Genomic DNA, 22,178 nt, shown 5'->3' on the forward strand with positions numbered 1-22,178 from the left:
AAGATGCTTCACTAATTTTATTAACAGTTTTAATGTCCTATGGAAGGAAACAATGGAAGGCAATTTTTATAAATAAAATTATTTTTATTATATGAAAAAAATCTAAAAACTTTATCTGAGACAATAAAATCATAATTTTGGGAAAAATCCACAACAACTGTAGTGGAATGAGAATAAATCCTGCATTAGAGAGATTTTCTATCCCTTGACCTCGGGAATTTAGGTGAAATTTCATAGATAGTTTTGTAAATGATTAAACAAACAAAAAAAAGTTCATTTTTCATTATTAAACTTTAAAATTCTGAATATTAGTTTAAAAATTTTATGTCATGAGTATTCAAAAGACAACTCTAAGAAACTGCCTGCTTAAAGAAAACTGTTTGCCAGAGTAACTAAATTTTGGATGCAACATTTTCAAGCCTGGATGTGTCATGTTCAAAGTTTTATGTACCAAAGATTCTGCACAAGCTGGAGTCACACTTCAATTTGTTCCTCATTTATCATGCAATAATTATTAGTGTTGGGCATTCAATCTAAGAGAAACAAGAAAGCAAGAGAGTGAAATCAGCAACTGTGCATTTTTACTTCACCCTTCCAATTCTCTTCCATCTTTGGTTGCTAGTGTGAAATTTGTTAATACCGTAGGGGTGTATTAGAAGGCTGGAGGTTGAAACTTGGCAGGAATGTTTCAGATACTCCACGGGTGAAAAAATATAAGCCAATAATTCCTTTGCTTAGAGTTGTTTAATCTTTTCTACATTATCTGTTAAGTTGGGCTAAAATAAAATTAAATGCCCCTCCTGATATGTATGAAAAAATAATGATAGTGTTTTATTGCACTGCGGTTTTTATAAGACTCTACCACCTGCGTTCCCTTGATTCTAAAATGAATGAATATTTATTTCTAGATATTAATTAAATTAGTAACAGAGTGGTTCTTTATAACTGATTATAATTAAGCCCAGTAGCACAGTGGTTTACTTTCATAGTCTTGTTATATTTAGAAATAATTCAGTATCTGGGGATTTATTCAACTTTCTGTATCTTCACAGTTCTTTGATATTTGCTTCATATTTAGCATCCTTTGCACTTCCTTATCCTATCCCAACCCAGAACAATGATGTTGTTTCCCAGTTACTGATTTCTTCCTAGTTTACCTTGGGTGGTTTACAAAAATAAGCAAGAAAAGAGGAGCAGGCTTGATTATCAGCCTATACCATCTATCATGTGTCTTTAGGCAACTTCTTTATATTATCTAAGTCTCTGGTTTTTATCTGTAACATGAGGATAATAATACTTGTTCTAACCAGCTCCAGGGATTGCTATGAATATTTAAGGGGAATAATAAATATTCCATGTGCTTTGCTAATTGCAAAAAGCTAGACATTTATATGAATTGTGAAATCACCACTTACCCTTTTCTATAAAATAGTAATATGCAAATCAGAGGCAAAAAAGTTCATTAAAGCAATTTTACATTTTTAGGTAAGGCAACGGAATATGCTGGTGTCACAGATTAAAATAAAACACTGATAAAACATCTAAAGTTACACAAACTAAAGTGCATAGCACATTTACAAATCAACCCTAAATTTAGGATTTATGAAAAAAACTTCAAATAAAGAGTCTAATAGCACACATTTGGATTATTAGAATTAATTATCAGGTAGTAGAGCAGGATGTGTAAGAAACAGAAATATGATTTAAAGAAAGTAAGTGCATGGACTTTGGAATCAGAAGGATTCAGCACTGTAAAATGAAAATGTTCCATATCTGTGCTCTTTAATATACAAACCAAGGGCTTCCAGTGGCTACAGAGCCCCTGAGTGTGGCTGGTGTGATTGAGGAACTGGATGTGTAACTTTAAGTAATTTTAATTGTTATTTAAATAGCCTCAGGTGGCAGGTGGCTACTGTATTGGATGGTGCAAACTTTTGTTTTAAACCTCAGTTCTGCTAGCTAGTATCTGAAGGCTCTGGGTATATCTTTTTTTAAATTAATCTATCTTTATTGGAGTATAGTTGCTTTCCAATATTGTGTCAGTTTCTACTGTACAGCAAAATGAATCATTCATACATATACATATACCCCCTCTCCTCTGGACTTCTTTCCCATTCGGGTCACTACAGAGCATTAAGTAGAGTTCCCTGTGCTATATAGTAGGTTCTCATTAGTTACCTATTTTATACATAGAATCAATAGTGCATATGTATCAATCCCAATCTCCCAATTGCTCCTAGCCCCACTTCCTCCTTGGTATCTGAGTAAAAGAAATATCACATATTAATGCCTATATGTAGAATCTACAAAAATGGAGTAGATGGTCTTACTTGCAAGGCAGAAATAGAGACAGAGACATAGCAATCTGGGTATATCTTTTGACCATTCTCTGCTTCAGTTTCCTTATCTATAAAGTGCAGTGTCAGGTTTGAAATGATTGATCTGTTTAAAGTTACTAGCATAGTGCCTGGCACAAAGGAGACATTAAATAACTATAACTGCTTATTTAAATTATCATATAGTGGCGACGCTGCTCATAGTGGTGCTGGTTCCATGCAACAGGTGACATATCCCTGGTAGAACACAGGTTATATAAGTTCACCTAGTTTTCCACATGTTCAGTGAAAGATTTAAAGACCCTAAATGTAAAGATATAACATCAGACATAATATTTTTGTCACCTCAAAAAATAATCATAAAGTCTATGTTAATACATATAAATATAGTCATAAGATAACTTTAAGTGAGAAACAGTATAGAATAACATACGCGCACTGACTAGTTTGAGTATGCAAAATTACATCTATACACCAGCAAACGGAGCATCCCAGGAGATGCTAGTGGTAAAGAACATGCCTGTCAATGCAGGAGACGAGACATAAGAGACTCGGGTTCAATCCCTGGGTCGGGAAGATCCCCTGGAGGAGGAAATGGCAACCCACTCCAGTATTCTCGCCTGGAGAATCCACAGAGACTTAGCAGCCTGACGGGCTGCATCTATAGGGTAGCAAAGAGTCAGACATGACTGAGGTGACTTAGCATGCAGACCAACAAACGTTAGGAGTCATATATCACAATTGCCATCACTTTGCAAAACATATCTCAAATTCCTGTAGGCTGTAAACGATTATCTCTTTTCAGCAATTAGGAAGCTTAAACACTGGAAACTCAAGTGACATCAAAATCAAAAAGTTAGCAACTGGCAAATAGTTACTAATTGGAAAATTAACCCTCTTTCCACTGTATATCAATAACTTTTGAGAGATTCATGCAAGCGATTTTAGATTTAATATATCATTCAGTCACCACTAACTACTTTTTCTTACTTTTTAGTAATAAAGAGAAGAAGCATTTTCAATTAAATAGGTGACATGAATTTCTATGTTCCTGAGTCGAATGTGACTAGATGTAGGCCTCTGGTGCAAAGAAACAGCACTTCAAAGACAATTATGCTCTACCATATTCTCTGATTCATGCTTTGTTCTGCCTTTGCCTTTGTTCTGTTTGCAAACAATAAAGAGAAAAAGATGAGAAACTAAAGTCAAATAGTATCCAGAAAATACTCTGCCTTATATCTCTCTTATTGATTTGGTAATATGTAAATAAGGCTATGGTTTTTACAGTGGTCATGTATGGATGTGAGAGTTGGACTGTGAAGAAACTGAGTGCCAAAGAATTGATGCTTTTGAACTGTGGTGTTGGTGAAGACTCTTAAGAGTCCCTTGGACTGCAAGGAGGTCCAACCAGTCCGTTCTAAAGATCAGTCCCGGGTATTCTTTGGAAGGACTGATGCTGAAGCTGAAACTCCAATATTTTGGCCACCACATACGAAGAGCTGACTCAGTGGAAAAGACTCTGATGCTACGAGGGATTGGGATGAGATGGCTGGATGGCATCACCGACTTGATGCACATGAGTTTGAGTAAACTCCAGGATTGGTGATGGACAGGAAGGCCTAGTGTTGTGCGATTCATGGGGTCACAAAGAGTTGGACATGACTGAGCGACTGAAATGAACTGAACTGAAATACTGATAATGTCAGAACAAACAATAGGTACAGCTTACCTATAAAGAATGAGTCCATAGTTGTAAGTTGTCTGTACAATATTTATGGACTCCAGAACAAACGAAACTAAAAATTTAGTACCACCACAGGAATACAAAACCACCTTAAATCTCCCCAGAGATGGTAAGATGAAACAGGACATTTAGTTTTAGAAGTGAACTGGCTACTAGGGATGAATTCCAAATCCACAAATTTAGGGGTTTTGTTTTGCTTTTAGTTTAGCATAAGTTGATATGCTTGATCTATTCTCACATATAACCCTTCATGATAAAGCCATGTCAAAGGCACTTAGAAAGTCTTGCTTTCAATTATGAGAATAGTAAGGGATATTTGAAAATACTTTATCATAGTTTCCTTTGGCCATTTTTCATGTACATCTTTACATACAAGTTGCTTTATAAAGTTGTAATCATAAACATATTTGCAAATCTATGTTTCACTTTCTAAATATTGATTATATCAATCCTTATCAAATTCATTATGTATCTTCACAGTCATCAACCCCATGCCCAAGGAGTGGTGGCTGCGTGGGCGCAGGAGGGCAGAGAGGAGCTACACCTCGTTCAAGGTCAGGAGGGGCCGCGGTGAGGAGATAGCCCTCATCCAAGGTAAGGAGCAGCAGCTGAGCTTTGCTGGAGCAGCCATGAAGATATACCCCATGTCCAAGGTAAGAGAAACCCAGGTAAGACGGCAGGTGTTGCAAGAGGGCATCAGAGGGCAGACACACTGAAACCATACTCACAGAAAACTAGTCAGTCTAATCACATGGACCACAGCCTGGTTTAACTCAATGAAACTAAGCCATGCCCTGTGGGGCCAACCAAGACAGGTGGAGAGGTCTGACAGATGTGGTCCACTGGAGAAGGGAATTGCAAACCACTTCAGTATTCTTGCCTTGAGAACCCCATGAATAGTATGAAAAGGCAAAATGATAGGATACTGAAAGAGGAACTCCCCAGATTGGTAGGTGCCCAATATGCTACTGGAGATCAGTGGAGAAACAACTCCAAAAAGAATGAAGGGATGGAGCCAAATCAAAAACAATACCCAGTTGTGGATGTGACTGGTGATAGAAGCAAGGCCTGATGCTGTAAAGAGCAATATTGCATAGGAAACAGGAATGTTAGGTCCATGAATCAAGGCAAATTGGAAGTGGTCAAACAGGAGATGGCAAGAGTGAATGTCGATATTCTAGGAATCAGTGAACTCAAATGGACTGGAATGGGTGAATTTAACTCAGATGACCATTATATCTACTATTACGGGCAGGAATCCCTTAGAAGAAATGGAGTGGCCATCATGGTCAACGAAAGAGTCCGAAATGCAGTACTTCGATGCAATCTCAAAAACGACAGAATGATCTCTGTTTGGTTTCAAGGCAAACCATTCGATATCTCGCAGTAATCCAAGTCTATGCCCCAACCACTAATGCTGAAGAAGCTGAAGCTGAAAGGTTCTATGAAGACCTACAAGACCTTTTAGAACTAACACCCCAAAAAGATGTCCTTTTCATTATAGGGGACTGGAATGCAAAAGTAGGAAGTCAAGAAACACCTGGATAACAGGCAAATTTGGCCTTAGAATACGGAATGAAGCAGGGCAAAGGCTAATAGAGTTTTGCCAAGAAAATGCACTGGTCATAGCAAACACCTTCTTCCAACAACACAAGAGAAGACTCTACACATGTACATCACCAGATGGTCAACACCGAAATCAGACTGATTATATTCTTTGCAGCCAAAGATGGAGAAGCTATATACAGTCAACAAAAACAAGACCAGGAGCTGACTGTGGCTCAGATCATGAACTCCTTATTGCCAAATTCAGACTTAAATTGAAGAAAGTAGGGAAAACCACTAGACCATTCAGGTATGACCTAAATCAAATCCCTTATGATTATACAGTGGAAGTGAGAAATAGATTTAAGGGCCTAGATCTGATAGACAGAGTGCCTGATGAACTATGGACAGAGGTTCGTGACATTGTACAGGAGACAGGGATCAAGACCATCCCCATGGAAAAGAAATGCAAAAAAGCAAAATGGCTGTCTGGGGAGGCCTTACAAATAGCTGTGAGAAGAAGACAAGTGAAAAGCAAAGGACAAGAGGAAAGACATAAGCATCTGAATGCAGAGTTCCAAAGAATAGCAAGAAGAGATAAAAAAAAAAGCCTTCTTCAGTGATCAATGCAAAGAAATAGAGGAAAACAACAGAATGGGAAAGACTAGAGATCTCTTCAAGAAAATCAGAGACAGCAAGGGAACATTTCATGCAAAGATGGGCTTGATAAAGGACAGAAATGGTATGGACCTTACAGAAGCAGAAGATATTAAAAAGAGGTGGCAAGAATACACAGAAGAACTGTACAAAAAAGATGTTCACGACCCAGATCATCATGATGGTGTGATCACTCACCTAGAGCCAGACATCCTGGAATGTGAAGTCAAGTCGGCTTTAGAAAGCATTACTATGAACAAAGCTAGTGGACGTGATGGAATTCCAGTTGAGCTATTCCAAATCCTGAAAGATGATGCTGTGAAAGTGCTGCACTCAATATGCCAGCAAATTTGGAAAACTCAGCAGTGGCCACAGGACTGGAAAAGGTCAGTTTTCATTCCAATCCCAAAGAAAGGCAATTTCAAAGAATGCTCAAGCTACTGCACAATTGCACTCATCTCACACGCTAGTAAAGTAATGCTTAAAATTCTCCAAGCCAGGCTTCAGCAATACGTGAACCATGAACTTCCAGTTGTTCAAGCTGGTTTTAGAAAAGGCAGAGGAACCAGAGATCAAATTGCCAACATCCATAGGATCATCAAAAAAGCAAGAGAGTTCCAAAAAAAATCTATTTCTGCTTTATTGACTATGCCAAAGCCTTTGACTGTGTGGATCACAATAAACTGGAAAATTCTGAAAGAGATGGGAATACCAGGCCACATGACTGGCCTCTTGAGAAACCTATATGCAGGTCAGGAAGCAACAGTTAGAACTGGACATGGAACAACAGACTGGTTCCAAATAGGAAAAGGAGTATGTCAAGGCTGTATATTATCACCCTGTTTATTTAACTTATATGCAGAGTACATCATGAAAAACGCTGGACTGGAAGAAACACAAGCTGGAATCAAGATTGCCGGGAGAAATATCAATAACCTCAGGTATGCAGATGACACCACCCTTATGGCAGAAAGTGAAGAGGAACTAAAGAGTCTCTTGATGAAAATGAAAGAGTAGAGTGAAAAAGTTGGCTTAAATTCAAAATTCAGAAAACTAAGATCATGGCATCTGGTCCCATCACTTCATGGGAAATAGATGGAGAAACAGGGGAAACAGTGTCAGACTTTATTTTTGGGCTCCAAAATCACTGCAGATGGTGACTGCAGCCATGGAATTAAAAGACACTTACTCCTTGGAAGGAAAGTTATGACCAACTTAGATAGCATATTCAAAAGCAGAGACATTACTTTGCCAACAAAGGTCTGTCTAGTCAAGGCTATGGTTTTTCCAGTAGTCATGTATGGATGTGAGAGTTGGACTGTGAAGAAAACTGAGCACCGAAGAACTGATGCTTTTGAACTGTGGTGTTGGAGAAGACTCTTGAGAGTCCCTTGGACTGCAAGGAGATCCAACCAGTGCATTCAAAAGGAGATCAGTCCCGGATGTTCTTTGGAAGGACTGATGCTAAAGCTGAAACTCCAGTACTTTGGCCCCTCATGCAAAGTGTTGACTCACTGGAAAAGACTCTGATGCTGGGAGGGATTGGGGGCAGGAGGAGAAGGGGACGACAGAGGATGAGATGGCTGGATGGCATCACCGACTAGATGGACCTGAGTTTGAGTGAACTTCGGGAGTTGATGATGGACTGGGAGGCTTGGAGTGCTGCAATTCATGGGGTCGCAAAGAGTCAGACATGACTGAGTGACTGAACTGAACTGAACTGAATAAATTTAAGAAATTGTAAAAACATTTTGAAAGTGAAAGTGGGTCAGTCATAACCAACTCATTAAGACCCCATGGACTATACAGTCCATGGAATTCTCCAGGCCAGAATACTGGAGTGGGTAGCCTTTCCCTTCTCTAGGGGATCTTCCCAACCCAGGGATCCAACCCAGGTTTCCCGCATTGTAGGTGGATTCTTTACCAGCTGAGCCACAAGGGAAGCCCCCAAAATATTTTAGGTCATCCTAATTTATTGGAGTCAGTAGATATATAATGTATGTCATACACAGTGTTAAGAATGTGAACTTTTGAGTGAGACAGCCTGAATTTTGAAGTATGTCTTAATCAACAGCTAGCTGTTCATACCTTCCTTCTTTGTTACACCTACTTATTAAAACAAAATATTTAGTGAGTGTCTACCATGTGTCAGACCTTGGTGGATACTGTGTATATATTTGATTTGATAGGACAGAATATTCCCTAAGTTGGAAGACTCGGATTGTTAAGATGTTAATTCTCCTTAAATTGTTCAATAATTAAAGTGGAATTAAAATTAAAATTCTGATTTTTTTTCTGCCTAGGATATTAGGATATGTATGTATATCTGTGTGTGTGTATGTGTGTATTATGTGTATGGAAATTGACCAGTTTTTAAAAATTTATTAAAAAATGAAGAAGGCCTGTAACAGCCAACCTAAAACAAGAAAAACAAAGTTGGAGACTTTACCAGTTTGTAAGGTTTACTATAAAGCTATAATAATTAAGATCACATATACTGGCATAAATAACTGGAATATAACAGAGAAAACAGAAGTAGGTTACTACATTTATGGGGGCTTCCCTCACAGCTCAGTTGGTCAAGAATCCACCTGCAATGGAGACTCCCTTTCATTTCCTGGGTTGGGAAGATCCGCTGGAGAAGGGATAGGCTACCCACTCCAGTATTCTTGGGCTTCCATTGTGGCTCAGCTGGTAAAGAATCTGTCTGCAATGTGGGAGACCTGGGTTTGATCCTTGGGTTGGGGAGATCTGCTGGAAAAAGGAAAGGCTACCCACTCCAGTATTCTGGCCTGGAGAATTCCATGGACTATACAGTTCATGTGGTCACAAAGAGTCAGACACGACTGAGTGACTTTCACTTTCACTACATTTATGTTCATTTGAATTATGATTAACATGCCAGTGAAATTCACCAGGGAAAGGACTGCCTTTTCAGTAACTGATGCTGAAATATTTAGGATCCATCTAAGAGCAGAAAAGCAAATTTGACCCTTATTTTACACCATACACAAAGATTAATTAAAGATTAACAACTTAAATCTCAAACGTATGTACAGACAATAACGATTCCAGACAAAAGCAGGTGAATATCCTCATGATCTTAAGGTAGACTAGGGAACTAAAAGAACAAAGCACAGGAGAAAAAATAATACATTGGTTCTCATTAGAATTAATTTTTTAAGCCCTAAGATCATCATTAATCAAATGACTGGGAATAAATATTTATAATACATGTATCAGACAAAGATATATCCAGACTACATGGGAAAATGAAAAAAAAAAAAGAGAGAGAGAGAGAAATGAGTAGAGTATATGTATCCACGAAAAGGCAAACCAGGATAACTGAGTGCATATGCCCACCCATAGTCGTCTACAGAAACATTTAGCTTTATCAATAAAAGTACTGAATTGAAAATAACCCATCAATAGAAGAGTACATACATAAACATAAATAAATTGTAAGCTACAATGGAATACTATACAGCAACAAAAAGAGTGCATATGTATTTCTTTTATGTATATATACATATGTATATACAAGTACTCTCCAGTTTTTGAAAGTTCATTATAAGCCAGTTTGCTTTTATGAGGGCTTCCCTGATGGTTCAGTTGGTAGAGAACCCGCCCCCAATGCAGGAGACTCCAGTTCGATTCCTGGGTTGGGAAGATCTGCTGGAGAAGGGATAGGCTACCCATCCCAGTATTCTTGGGCTTCCCTTGTGGCTCAGCTAGTAAGGAATCTGCCTGCAAGGCGGGAGACCTGGATTTCATCCCTGGGTTGGGATCAACCTCCTGGAGAAGGGAAAGGCTACCTACTCCAGTATTCTGGCCTATAGAATTCCATGGACTGTATAGTCCATGCGGTCACAGGGTCAGACATGACTGAGTAACTTTCACTTTTTTGCTTTTATGAAAGACCTATATTAATATAGGGCTTCCCAGGTGGCTCAGTGGTAAAGATTCCTCCTGCCAATGCAGGAGATGTGGGCTTGTTCCCTGGGTCGAGAAGATCCCCTAGAAAGGGAAATGGAAATGCACTTCCAGTACTCTTGCCTGGGAAATCCCATGGACAGAAGCCTGGCAGGCTATAGTCCATGGAGTCACGAAGAGTCTGACATGACTGAGCATGCAGGCATGCACATTAGTGTATTTGCTCGCTAACTGAAATAAATCTGAAGTGGATTTTCAGTTTTATGAAAAGAAACAATTATTTCCTCACTTTATGCCACTTCTACTTATATTTCTGTTTCACAGGAATGCTCTATTTTCAAAGAGCAGAGGAAATCTGTTTGTATATACTTTTTATATATTTATATGCTTACTTATATTTCCTTTCCTTCTTACTGCTCTCCATCTTATGGTTTGGAGATTTTCTCTATTGTTATTCAGTCTCAAAGTCATGTCCAACTCTTCAACCCCATTGACCACAGCACATCAGGCTTCCCTGTCCTTCACTATCTCCGGGAGTTTGCTCAGATTCAGATTTCTCTACTACTGCATCTTTATATTTGGCATTAATTAATCATGCTTAGAAGAGTTGATAAACAGAACAAAAACTTGGTCATCTTGAGTTGTGAGAAGGATCTGTCAACAATTCATCTTATCTTCATGATTTGGAAGAAAGAAAAAGGATGATGTTTTATACCAAGAGATTTTAAAATAATTTTTTATTTTTCAAAACATGGACACAGTCCTGTGTATAACTATTCAGTGTAGACTTTCCTTGTATAATTGTCATGCTTTTATGAATCTAACTTGATGTAAGAAATCTCATATAGCCTAGTTAAAATAAAAATGATTTTACATTTAATCACTTTAATCTTTATCCTTTTAGCCTTATATCAAAATTACTGTAAGAGTATGAAACGAGTTGCCAGTCCAGGTTCGATGCACGATACTGGATGCTTGGGGCTAGTGCACTGGGACGACCCAGAGGGATGGTATGGGGAGGGAGGAGGGAGGAGGGTTCAGGATGGGGAACCCATGTATACCTGTGGCGGATTCATTTTGGTATTTGGCAAAACTAATACAATTTTGTAAAGTTTAAAAATAAAATAAAATTAAAAAAAAAAAAAAAGAAAGGATACAAAGTTGAAAATAAGTGTGCTTACTGGCATTCTCTTTAGACATTAAGCCAAACTTTGCCATTTTGAAATAAAATGCTCTACTTTACCATCGGTAACTTCCAAATATGCTTTTGTGATGATACTTCCGGCAACATTCAAAGTCTGGCAGATATAATAACCAACATCAGATCTCTGGACATTAGTAATAGTGAGGTCACCAGTCTGGGAGACTGAAAAACGGCTGGATGACTGTGGTGGCTGATATGAGAAAAGCAGATTCTAGAACCCAGAATTTGGGAGGAAAGAATAATAGGTTAGTTGCTAGTTTCCAACATGTTTTTATGTTTTATATATTTATAAGCAGATACATAAACAGCAGCAACAGCACATAAATATTTATACATACACAAACATATGTATGAAATAAACTAAATATTCTCTATCACATACCCACATAGACAGAGGTACACACACATACAAATGCATGAAATTTAATCATCTAAACTTAAATGGGGTTATTTGAAAATTTAAATGAATTCTAAATATTGATATATGCCTTTATAATTTCAATGTCAAACAATACTATTTACAAAAGAATATAAGATACTATTAGAGTTAAATGTTTTACATATTTCAGCAAAACAGACTTAAAAGTTTTGTTGCACATAGATGTGACTATTAGAATTCTAAACATTAAATCTTTTAATATATAAACAACATTAAAATTTAAACACATTCCAACAAATTAAGTTTATCATTTTGGTAACATCACAAGAATCTCTGTTATGTGTCCATTATAAAAGTTCTGTAATCTCTATCAAATTGTCAAGTTTCTTATTTTTCTGGTTAAATGGTGAGCATATCTATCATAGATTTTAAATTCAAATATTGAATTTAAGAATTCATAATGGAATTTTATTTCTGCAGAAGGTTATCTTAAAAACAAACTCTAGACAATATGTGATGTTACTTGGTGGTACAAATTTCTCTCTTTGAATCTAAACATCTTGCTCAGTGGAAGGAGTGTATATTTCATGGAAAGTAACATACAGTATCATTCTTTTTCATGAAATAAATAATATCAACATTTCTTCTAATCAAACAAATTTGCTACTTTTTAAAAATTGTAGGTGCCTTTTAACATGTATCACTTAAAAGAGCTTAACAACTAGTGTATGATATGTATTCAATAACAAAATATTAAGAAATAGTGAGTTATTAAATCAAACCAAATCAAATAAAAAAATTATTTCCAATGTGATATAGACATTAGATGACAATGAATGATCTATTTAAATAACTAAATGGATCATCTAAATATTATTCTACTAAGATCTGCTAGTGGATTTACTCTTATTGATACACAGATATTCATGTATAATATACTTTCAATTCCTCCTGTTCTACTAAAATATTTTTTCTCGTCTTTAATTTTCTGTCAGCTAATTATGTCCTTTGAGGCCCAGTGGAATGTGTTAGAACCAACCAAGATATCAGACTCAAATAATAGCCCCCATACCATAATCAAGTTGATATTTGCTACCAAAATGAAAATAAAAGTTAACTTGATGGCACGGTATACAAATTATTAGTGAGTATAGTCGGTAAATTACCTCCATGTAATTTTTATGAACATAGTAGCAGATCAGAAGACAACAATCTCAAGATTGATTTAAACAAAAAATAAAAGAGGTTAGGAATAATTTTATTAAAAATGAATGAGAATAATTTTCACAAGTATCAGAAATATGTAAAGGAAGATGTGTCCATTTATTGAAGAACTTGTCACTAAGAGATAAGAAAACATATTTTTAAAACTATTTTTAAAGTTTCCTATTATTTTTAAAGTGAAAGTGTTTCAAAATAAGCTGAAGTCTCTTTAATAAGAGACTTTTAATAAGACTTTAATAAGCTCTTTAATAAGCTGAAGTCCAAAAGGAAACTTAATTTTTAAGAGCACAGATCTCTATATTCTAGCTTCACTGTAAATAGAAAATTCTGGTTTATAAAAAGGTACAGAGAGTAGGACTTGACAGCAAAAGTGATCACATGTTACAGTTTTCAAAGAACTAAAATATACTGAATTATATCCAATATAACATCTATGCTAAAGAGCCTTTCACATAGTTTGATGAATATTTAATTGATAGATATATGATAGATAAAACATAAAGAAGCAAAGAATATACTCCAGATTCCTAGTGCTTTCAGAGAAATTGCACTGACATCATTATCTTTGTTTTAAATGTGTACAAATCTATTTTAAAATATAATTACAATTATCTGAATAAGAAAAGTTAAAACTAACTGAATAAACGAGAAAAAAGTAGTTTTTTTTAATGTGGCTGAATTGAAAATAAAGGAAATAAATTGGAAAATGGAAATAAATTGGGAAGAAATTTTCATGATTAAACAATTACTATTCTGTATACCACCTGGTGTACCAAAACTAGGCAGGAAAAATCTGAGAATTAAAATTCTGTTTTACTGTTGAAATATTCAGGTCACTCAGAGATGTCTCAGTTCTCTTAAAGCAACAGCTATGTGACTAAATCATTTGTCGCTTTTTCTTATCTACGTGGCATTTCACCTGTGCTGACTGAAATATTAGAACAAGGTCATACCTGACTCCCCTCTCTCCTCCAGAAGATAGCTGGTTGGGGATTTCCTGTTGCTTCACACTGGAAAGTGACCGTTCGTCCCAAGGCAACCACCTGGTCACGGGGTTTCACAACAAAATGTGGAGGTTCTGAAGGAGATGAAACAGATTACCCTGAATCAAAAGCACGCAGTCACTGTCCTAATTGAGACAATCTGCTGATATTCCAAGTGCTGCCATTAATTTATATCACTTGTTACGTACTATCTAGCTATACATAATGCATCAATTTTCACCCTTAATTCAATTGAAGCTAAACTGTTACCTGCATATTTATAGAGGAGAATCTGGGTAGGTTTGTAAAGACATTTTTTTTTTTAATTACTTGATCTTCTAAGATGGACTTCAATGTTAAAAAGACTTCTTGAGCTACAATTTGACCCTTTACATTCAACATATACTCGAAATTTGAATGAACAAACATTTCTTCTCATTTAGAGCTGCTTAAAGGTGTATGGACATTAATCTTACACATAAGAACCTCCTGATGTAGGCAGGTCCTAAAATTACTTTGACTGAAAAGCTCCTGAAAGGCTACTATGGAAAGTATAACCATTTAAAATCTTCAGTCCAATTTCTTGAATGGAAATGAATTTAAAGCATTGGGGGAGTCAAATGCCTCTTTCATTTACATAGGCAAGGGCATGTTCAAACAGAATATATATGGAAATGAGAGCAAATTGGAAACATCTGCTCATCCTGACATTATAAATACTGCCAGCTTTGTCCAAACTGTTTGATTTATACAGACTTAAATGGCCACTTCATCCAGCAGTAAATAGAGTGTCAGAAAATTGTGTCAGTTACACTGAGAGCAGTGGCAGCTGAAAACATTAGGTGTGCTGACGGAGTCACTGGCTTAAAAAAAAAAAAAAAAAAGCTTGTTTTGGGCTGTGCTTTATGCTTGGAAAAAATGTGCACTGAATCTAAGTCTTTCTACCTACTGTTTACACTTTTAAAATTCATTTCTTATCAGTTGTCTGAAATGCTTAATTATTCTCCTTTCTTCAGTTCAAATTGAAGTGAATGTTTCAAATCAGAAACATTTACAGTTTATACAGCATAATCCACTTTTTAAGACTGTTCCATTATTTCTAAACTTTTCTTTAAAAATACGCTTACTTATGTCAGTCACTTAGGATAAGCTCTTAAAGTGAATATGAACCAAAGGTATACCCAGATTATGTTCACATACCAGTCTGCTCACAAGAATATGACTTCTTTGTTAATGAAGGTGAGGATTTGAAATGGTACTGTTTTCTCTTGCTAAATATTTTTTGGTCAATTGCATCTGGGACATCTATACAAGTATTTATAATATCTAAAATATAAAGTTTATAAAATTTACAAAATATAAACTTTCTACATTTGTGTGTATACAGGTGTGTAAAGTGAAATATAAAACCTCTTTTAAAAAGAAAATGGATATGTAAAACAGCTTGCATGGTCACCAAACTGAAGAAAGCAATTATATTTCCTAACTTTTAGATGAGTGTGCTTTCTCCTATATTCCCTTTTTATTTTTAATTGAGGTTTAGTAGAAATTATACCATTTGACTAGAAAATTACAGGAGACCTGAAAAATCAGGGCAAATGCCTTCAAATGTCCTATAACTTACATGGAAGAAAATACAACGTTAGGAGAATAAGTTTAGCTCCATTTGGTAATACTGAAGTTCTAGCTTATAATTTTTTTTAAAACTCTGATTGTAATTGAGTGGTTTACTCATGACTTTGGTAAACACCATCATTATCCAGGTATAATAACAGGCGTGTGCATCATGGCCTGGGGATTTTCCTCCACACACATCCATACAGGAGCATTTGATTCCTTAGTTAAGGGTTAGAATAATTGACATAGAAATTAGACCAGAAATTGAAAGGACTAAGACTGGATAATAAGCTAAATCCAGAAAAGAGTTTGGTTTGTTTCAATGAAAGAAAACCAAATGATTAATTAAATGAATGGGAGAATATGAATTTCCAATATATGCAGGGAATTTGAGTAGGAAAATATAAATGTTCAAATCACTCAGACAAGTAAAAACTTCGGGTGGTCTCTTTTCTAAATCCCAGCAGCATGTCTAATAACATGTGCCAGAATCCATGTTTCTTTTATAAAATGCCAGCTTGCCTGAAACCTCAAAGACGTGGGAACAAGGGATACAAACCCTTATGCTAACTGCATTTATCCTGCAGCAATCCTTCCACACAGGGTATTTGCCTGGAAATGAATTTTCTGTATCTTATAGGCATATTCTCCAGCCAACATCAACAATGACACCAGCCAGAAGGCGTGTCTCAGAAAAAATCCTTTTCTACATGTATGTTAGATATTAGATGTAGACATATCTCTAAGAAAAAATTAAAATGGATTAAATATGCCTCTATCAATCTTCTATAATCATTACCTATATTTAGATTGAGAAAGTGGATTACCATGTGCATCGAATTAATGTTTATGATAAAATGCTGGGATATTTTTCAAAGGCTACAAAATTTAAATTCACTATAATTAAAAATAGATAAACATGTTACTAATGTCATATATGTTCAGTGTTGGAAATAAAATTAGAAGAGCAAAGAAAAAAAGAAAATCTACTGATAATGCAGCCATACATATTGGACTGTATAGTTCTAAAATATTCTCCTACAGTATCACTTAAATGGCTATTTAATGGTATAAATATTAAGTTACCTTAATTACTTAACTAATCAATTGTCTTTAAATCTAGATTCTAATTCCCACTGTTAAACACACTGGTGAAATTAACATTCTTCTCAATTTTATTCAAGTTGATTTCAACTGAAACTCTCCTCCCAAACCTCACAAAGACTGAATATTAACAACCTTGCCAAACTTAGAACAGAATCTCCTAATTGGCACTTTTATATTAGCGAGATTAAACATTTATTTTCACATTACTCTGTCATTAATATCCTATTTATTGTGGATATTGTGTTCCTGTGCTTAGCTTTTTGATTTCTAGGGACTAAAGATAGACTAGTTTTATCCATTTCTCAGAAATGTTTTATATATATATATATTTCCATTTATTAAAGTTTTTTCTAATGTAGTTGGGCATGTTTGTTGTTCAGTCAATATAATTATATAATAGAGATCACATAATACCTAATAAATTATATTATATAAATGTTTACTTCACTTTCATCCTTCACTTTTTGCTTTCATTAAATTTGAATCCAACTATAGTTTTGCACATATGGAAAGCTTTTTTTCCCAAACAGTTCATTATTGCATTACCATTATTGAACAATCCATCTTCCTATCTGTGTTAGTATGAAATGACATCTTTAGAATATTTGTATAGCTTTTTAACTTAAAATTATTACATGGAACACCATACAGAAATATCCAAAAATGGTGCTCTAGCATCCTGAAAGTGTGTGAGTGGACACCTTCCCCAAAATATTGATTAGTGAAAGTATTCAAAAAATTTTATTTACATGACAACAGATCTTTATTATAGCAAATTTTGATACATTTTAAACACATCATGTGGTTATTTCTTACATATGAAACGAATCTGACACAAAGAAATAAAAATGAATGCAAATAGCCTTAAGTGCAAGGTTATTCACTTATAGGACTTTCAATGACTATTACTGAACAGCAGTTAAACTCAGACAGATATGGATGAATTCATAAACATATTTTAGATCTCCCAAACACAAATTGTCCCCTGGGCACCTATTTTGTTCATTGTTTACCTCATGAGATATAAACTGAAATGGTACTTAAGCAAGATAAAATCCTACTCCTTGTTTTATCACTCATTTAAAAAAGAGGAAAAAAATAAAAGGATGCAGATCACACATCATTTAATAAGATAAAATTAGCAACCCCATTACCTTTCACTCTTTGTCACAGTTACCCATACTTCCTGCAGACTTTATTCTGTGCAGTCTGTCTTTGTGGCCAATGACAAGTGAAACATGGAGGCTGATTGGTTGAAGGACATGGAAGGGTATGGATGGAAAAGGGCAAGAGAAGTTCCAGTCACAATGACACGATGATTAGAAGATGGCCAATAAAATGTCAACTTACCAGACCCAACTAAAACAAAACAAAAAAGAAAACATGGAATAAATAAAAATAAAGAAACTGAAAATGAAACAGAAAAAGTAGTAAGATTTGACTTAACCAATGATCTTTTCTTTTAAATAAAAAGAACGCATTAATATTTGGATATATGGCTCATACTATCCATGAATGAATTATATTTGCTAGCATTTCTATATCATCATAAATCATTTAAGAAAAATAGAAATGAATCTTAAAATATCTACTTTTATTAAATGGCAGAGCTACAATGAATAATAGCTATAAAAGTATAAAACACTTTTCAATGACTTTACATTGTGCTACCAGATGACAGGATCAGATAACTATAAATGTAATGGGTTTAAAAGAAAAAAATACTATAAATCTTTACTGCTAATGCCACATAGAGTAGAAATCAAACATCTTAATCAAAGATAAAGTGTTAAATCCTATAACTCCACCATCAAATTAATTTTTAAATGGTTCATGCTGCCAATGATATTCTATTAAACCCATTTTTCTCATACTTGAATAAGCATTAGAATCACCCTTAGATCTGGTTAATATACAGGTTATGATTATATAGGTCAGGACTATGACAAGGGATTCTGCAAAACCCAGGTGTTGCTGGTCATGACCATCAGCTGAGTAGTGTCATTAATAAAAAGTGTTACATTTGTATCCTTGCATATTTTTCAATGAGAAAACAGGAAAAAACATAAACACATTATGAAAACAGAAAACTTAATAACACTAATAAAGTTAGAGTCACATTACCTGTTTTCAGGGCTGAAATACTGAATATTTTAACATAAAAAGCTTGAGTAATACATATTTAAAATACTGGAAAGCAACTGTTTTGCTCATTTAGAAACAAAGGTAATTACTGTCAAATGCAGAGCCTTTTCATAATAGCCCAGTAGATACCCACAATACATTTTACTCAAATAAATAATGCCCATGTCTTCAGCAAGTCACAATTAATTAGACTTGATTGCATTTCTGTGCCTTTGATAAATGAACTATTCTAAGCACTGCTACTGTGAAATGGTAGTTTTAAAAAAGAAGTGTTCTCCTCTTCTCTCTATTGTTACCACATCTGCAAAGTTGAAAGGTAATTCAGAAATACACTTAACTCACACGTTCTCTTTAGTGTGAGTGAAATAGATTGTTTTTATTTTTCACTTTAAAGTAAAATGTCTAATTTTTCATTCATGCAGGCAAGAAAAGTTTAAAAAAAATTTCATTTACTCAGGCATAATGTTTATCATAGCATCAAACATGCCATCCAGATTTAAAAACACACACAGAGAAGATGGGGCTTGTTTACAATTCTCAAAAGCTTCAAGATGCTGTCTTTTAAATGACAGAAAGAAATATTCAGAAACCACAAGAAAGGAAACCTGATAACTACAGCAACATAACTTAGCTTTGAGAAAACACAAAGTCATAAAAGTATCTTTTGGGTAATCTCTGAAAATAAATTTGATTAGACTAATACAGTGAAAATCAAGCCTTATTGAAAGTCAGGAAATCAGAGAATGATTCATCAATAGTTTCTAGTCATGTATTTTCAGTAATTTAAAATCCCTTAAACAGTTTCAAAAATATTTAACATGTTAGAAACCAAAAAACCACTGGGAATTAGTTCATTTAAAATTTTAAAAGGCACTTTTCCCTTGCATGTAGGCTTTACCAGCTGAACTGCAGTTGAATCTTTTAATTAAAATCCAGTGTGCTTAAGAATGTCCAGCTAGTGTGCTTGCATATAACATCAATGGAAATTGATAACTGTAAAATATTTCAAAGTCTGTTGAGGACCTTAAAACTTATCTAAGACAACATCTAACACAGAAGTTCCTAAAACATCAGAGGTTTTTGAGAGGACTCTATCTTGAATGATCTTTTAAGCTTTTAACAACCATGACTATCAGGAAGTGAGTCTTCTTATCTAAATGAAAACCTGCCGGACACAATTTCATTTGTTCTAGTTTCAGCAAACAAATAAATGCCATTTAGATCCTCCACATAAAATCCTTTTACTCACTGAGAATAAATGACAGAAATGTCTTTAAATCTTTAAGTTTTCCCTGATTGCCCTTTCTCCATATTTCTCGCAGTCAGGATGTAGGATTTTTTTTTTCCCCCTATACAGAAAGCAGAGACCTTCTACACAACAGGCAGTGCCCATTATTGTTGAGTTAGATTATTTCAGAAAGAATCAGAAAAAAATGGGTCTTTTGGATCCTGTTCATTCATTATCCTCTAATGCCCCTGGTTTATGAGCAACTTGTTTCCCACCCTCTATAGAACTCTTCTCAACTTCTTTTTCTGCTTTAAAGGCTGGGAGCACCTCTATCCCAATCCCTTTCCTCTTAAGAAAGAGGAAAAGCCTGTCTCTCTATCTCTAATAAAATAATAAAAGGTTAGCTCTGGAAGTGACCTTAGAATTTATCAGTCTAAGAAATTAAATTGTTAAAAATAACTTCTTCAAGGTTACAGATGCCTAACCGAAGACAGTCTTCCAGGTTTCTTGACTAAATCCAAGTCTGTACAAATTTTCCTACTAGTTAATCAGTTTGGGGAGAATGATATGCAATAGGACAAATAATCTATTTCATTTTACATAAACTGTTTAACCTAAAATCCTTACTACCTATGCATGAAAGCAATTTTACAGTATTCCTCATGATATTAAAATTCTTTAAAGAATATTCAGCTATAGTTTGAAAAAGACATGGGAAAGTAACAGGTGAGAAGAAAAGAGACTTAAAGCCTTTTAAAAAGTTCACCTTTGGGGGGAAAAAAGTAATCATTTTTTAAGGGTAAATCAACTTTAAATCAATTCTTATCTTGAAGTGACATTTTATGTCAATATGCATTGAAAAAATAATACACTTTTGAAGATGAGGACAAATAATATTTTGACAAAAATACTTCTTAGGGTAAATGTGCCAAATAGGAAGTTAAAATAACTACAAAATAAATACATGTTTTTAAGAGGAAAAAACCTTACTAATTTTTGTCTTTTAACGTTTCAACATTGTGCAGATTATAATCCATCTTCAGGAACAGATTGAAATTTCTTTACATTGTAGGGAGTTTGGAAAGGGGTGAAGGATTGGAGAATTTGCCCTAAATCCGAGTTATGTATATGAAACATAGTGTTTTCACCTAGATTTTATTTTCTTGAGGTTGGGTGCAGAAGGAAAAGGAGTTAAGCAAAATCTAAAATACACACACACACACACACATTTATATAATATAATTACAAAATTCTGGTACCCTTTTGATTCAAAAGGAGAAATGGGATGGTACTCTAAAATATTTGGAGATATACAAATTACATACTTGAGTAACAGTTTTTAGAAAATGAACTGTTAAAAATGGTATAGGGAATTTAGCCTTTCTCTCTCCCATTCTCCCACGCCCTTCTCCCCTACACACAAATACACATACACATGATAATAGAGTAAAAGATTTTCTTCCTCTTTTGAATGGGTCACCAAAAAACTCCAGATTATTTAATTAGTCTGAATTCTTCTGTATTCTAAGAATGTACACTATTCAGACAATAATCTTTTGGTATAAATAAGAGAAGAAGCTAAGAGCGAAGACACAAAAATGAAGGAAGCAAAGAATGAAGCAAGGGAGGTGGGGAGGAAAGGAGAAATAAAAGACTCATTTCTTCTATCTGCTTGTCATATTCAGGAGACATGAGCCAGAAATATGATAAATGTTTGAAAAAATTACACAGAAGCTGGAGGAAGAGGCCTGTTTTTGGTCTGAGAAAACAAGTCAGCTGGACAGATACTTAAGACATCTTCAGATTATGTCTAATAAATACAGGGACCAGCCAATCTTTATAACTACTTAGGCCAGAAGAGAAGAAGATAATGGGCCTAAATAATAGCATGGATACTTAGGAAAAGTAGAGAAAAGAAGCAGTTAACAGTAAAGGTCACTGAACCATGAACTGGTTGCCAACTGTGATGTCTCTAGAGGTCTTTAAATACGGGATTTATTTCCATTTGGCCACAACAGCTTAGCTATATAACCCTGTCTGGTAAAGAAATAGAGTAGTTGACTCTTAAAGTGCTTT

At 34.9% G+C, this 22,178-nt stretch overlaps 1 protein-coding gene across 1 annotated transcript in view; it reads right to left on the reverse strand.

The window, feature by feature from the left end:
* Positions 1–22,178, reverse strand: part of ROBO1 (roundabout guidance receptor 1) — a 1,262,210-nt gene that overhangs the window by 78,185 nt on the left and 1,161,847 nt on the right. The window contains exons 9-11 of the mRNA XM_055567829.1: positions 18,080–18,088; positions 13,976–14,100; positions 11,459–11,630 (exon numbers count right to left, since the gene is read on the reverse strand). Coding sequence (XP_055423804.1) covers positions 11,459–11,630; positions 13,976–14,100; positions 18,080–18,088 — 306 coding nt within the window. The remainder of the gene's footprint in view (positions 1–11,458; positions 11,631–13,975; positions 14,101–18,079; positions 18,089–22,178) is intronic.

The sequence above is a fragment of the Bubalus kerabau genome, chromosome 2 (assembly GCF_029407905.1).
Source record: "Bubalus kerabau isolate K-KA32 ecotype Philippines breed swamp buffalo chromosome 2, PCC_UOA_SB_1v2, whole genome shotgun sequence".
Lineage (NCBI taxonomy): Eukaryota > Metazoa > Chordata > Mammalia > Artiodactyla > Bovidae > Bubalus > Bubalus kerabau.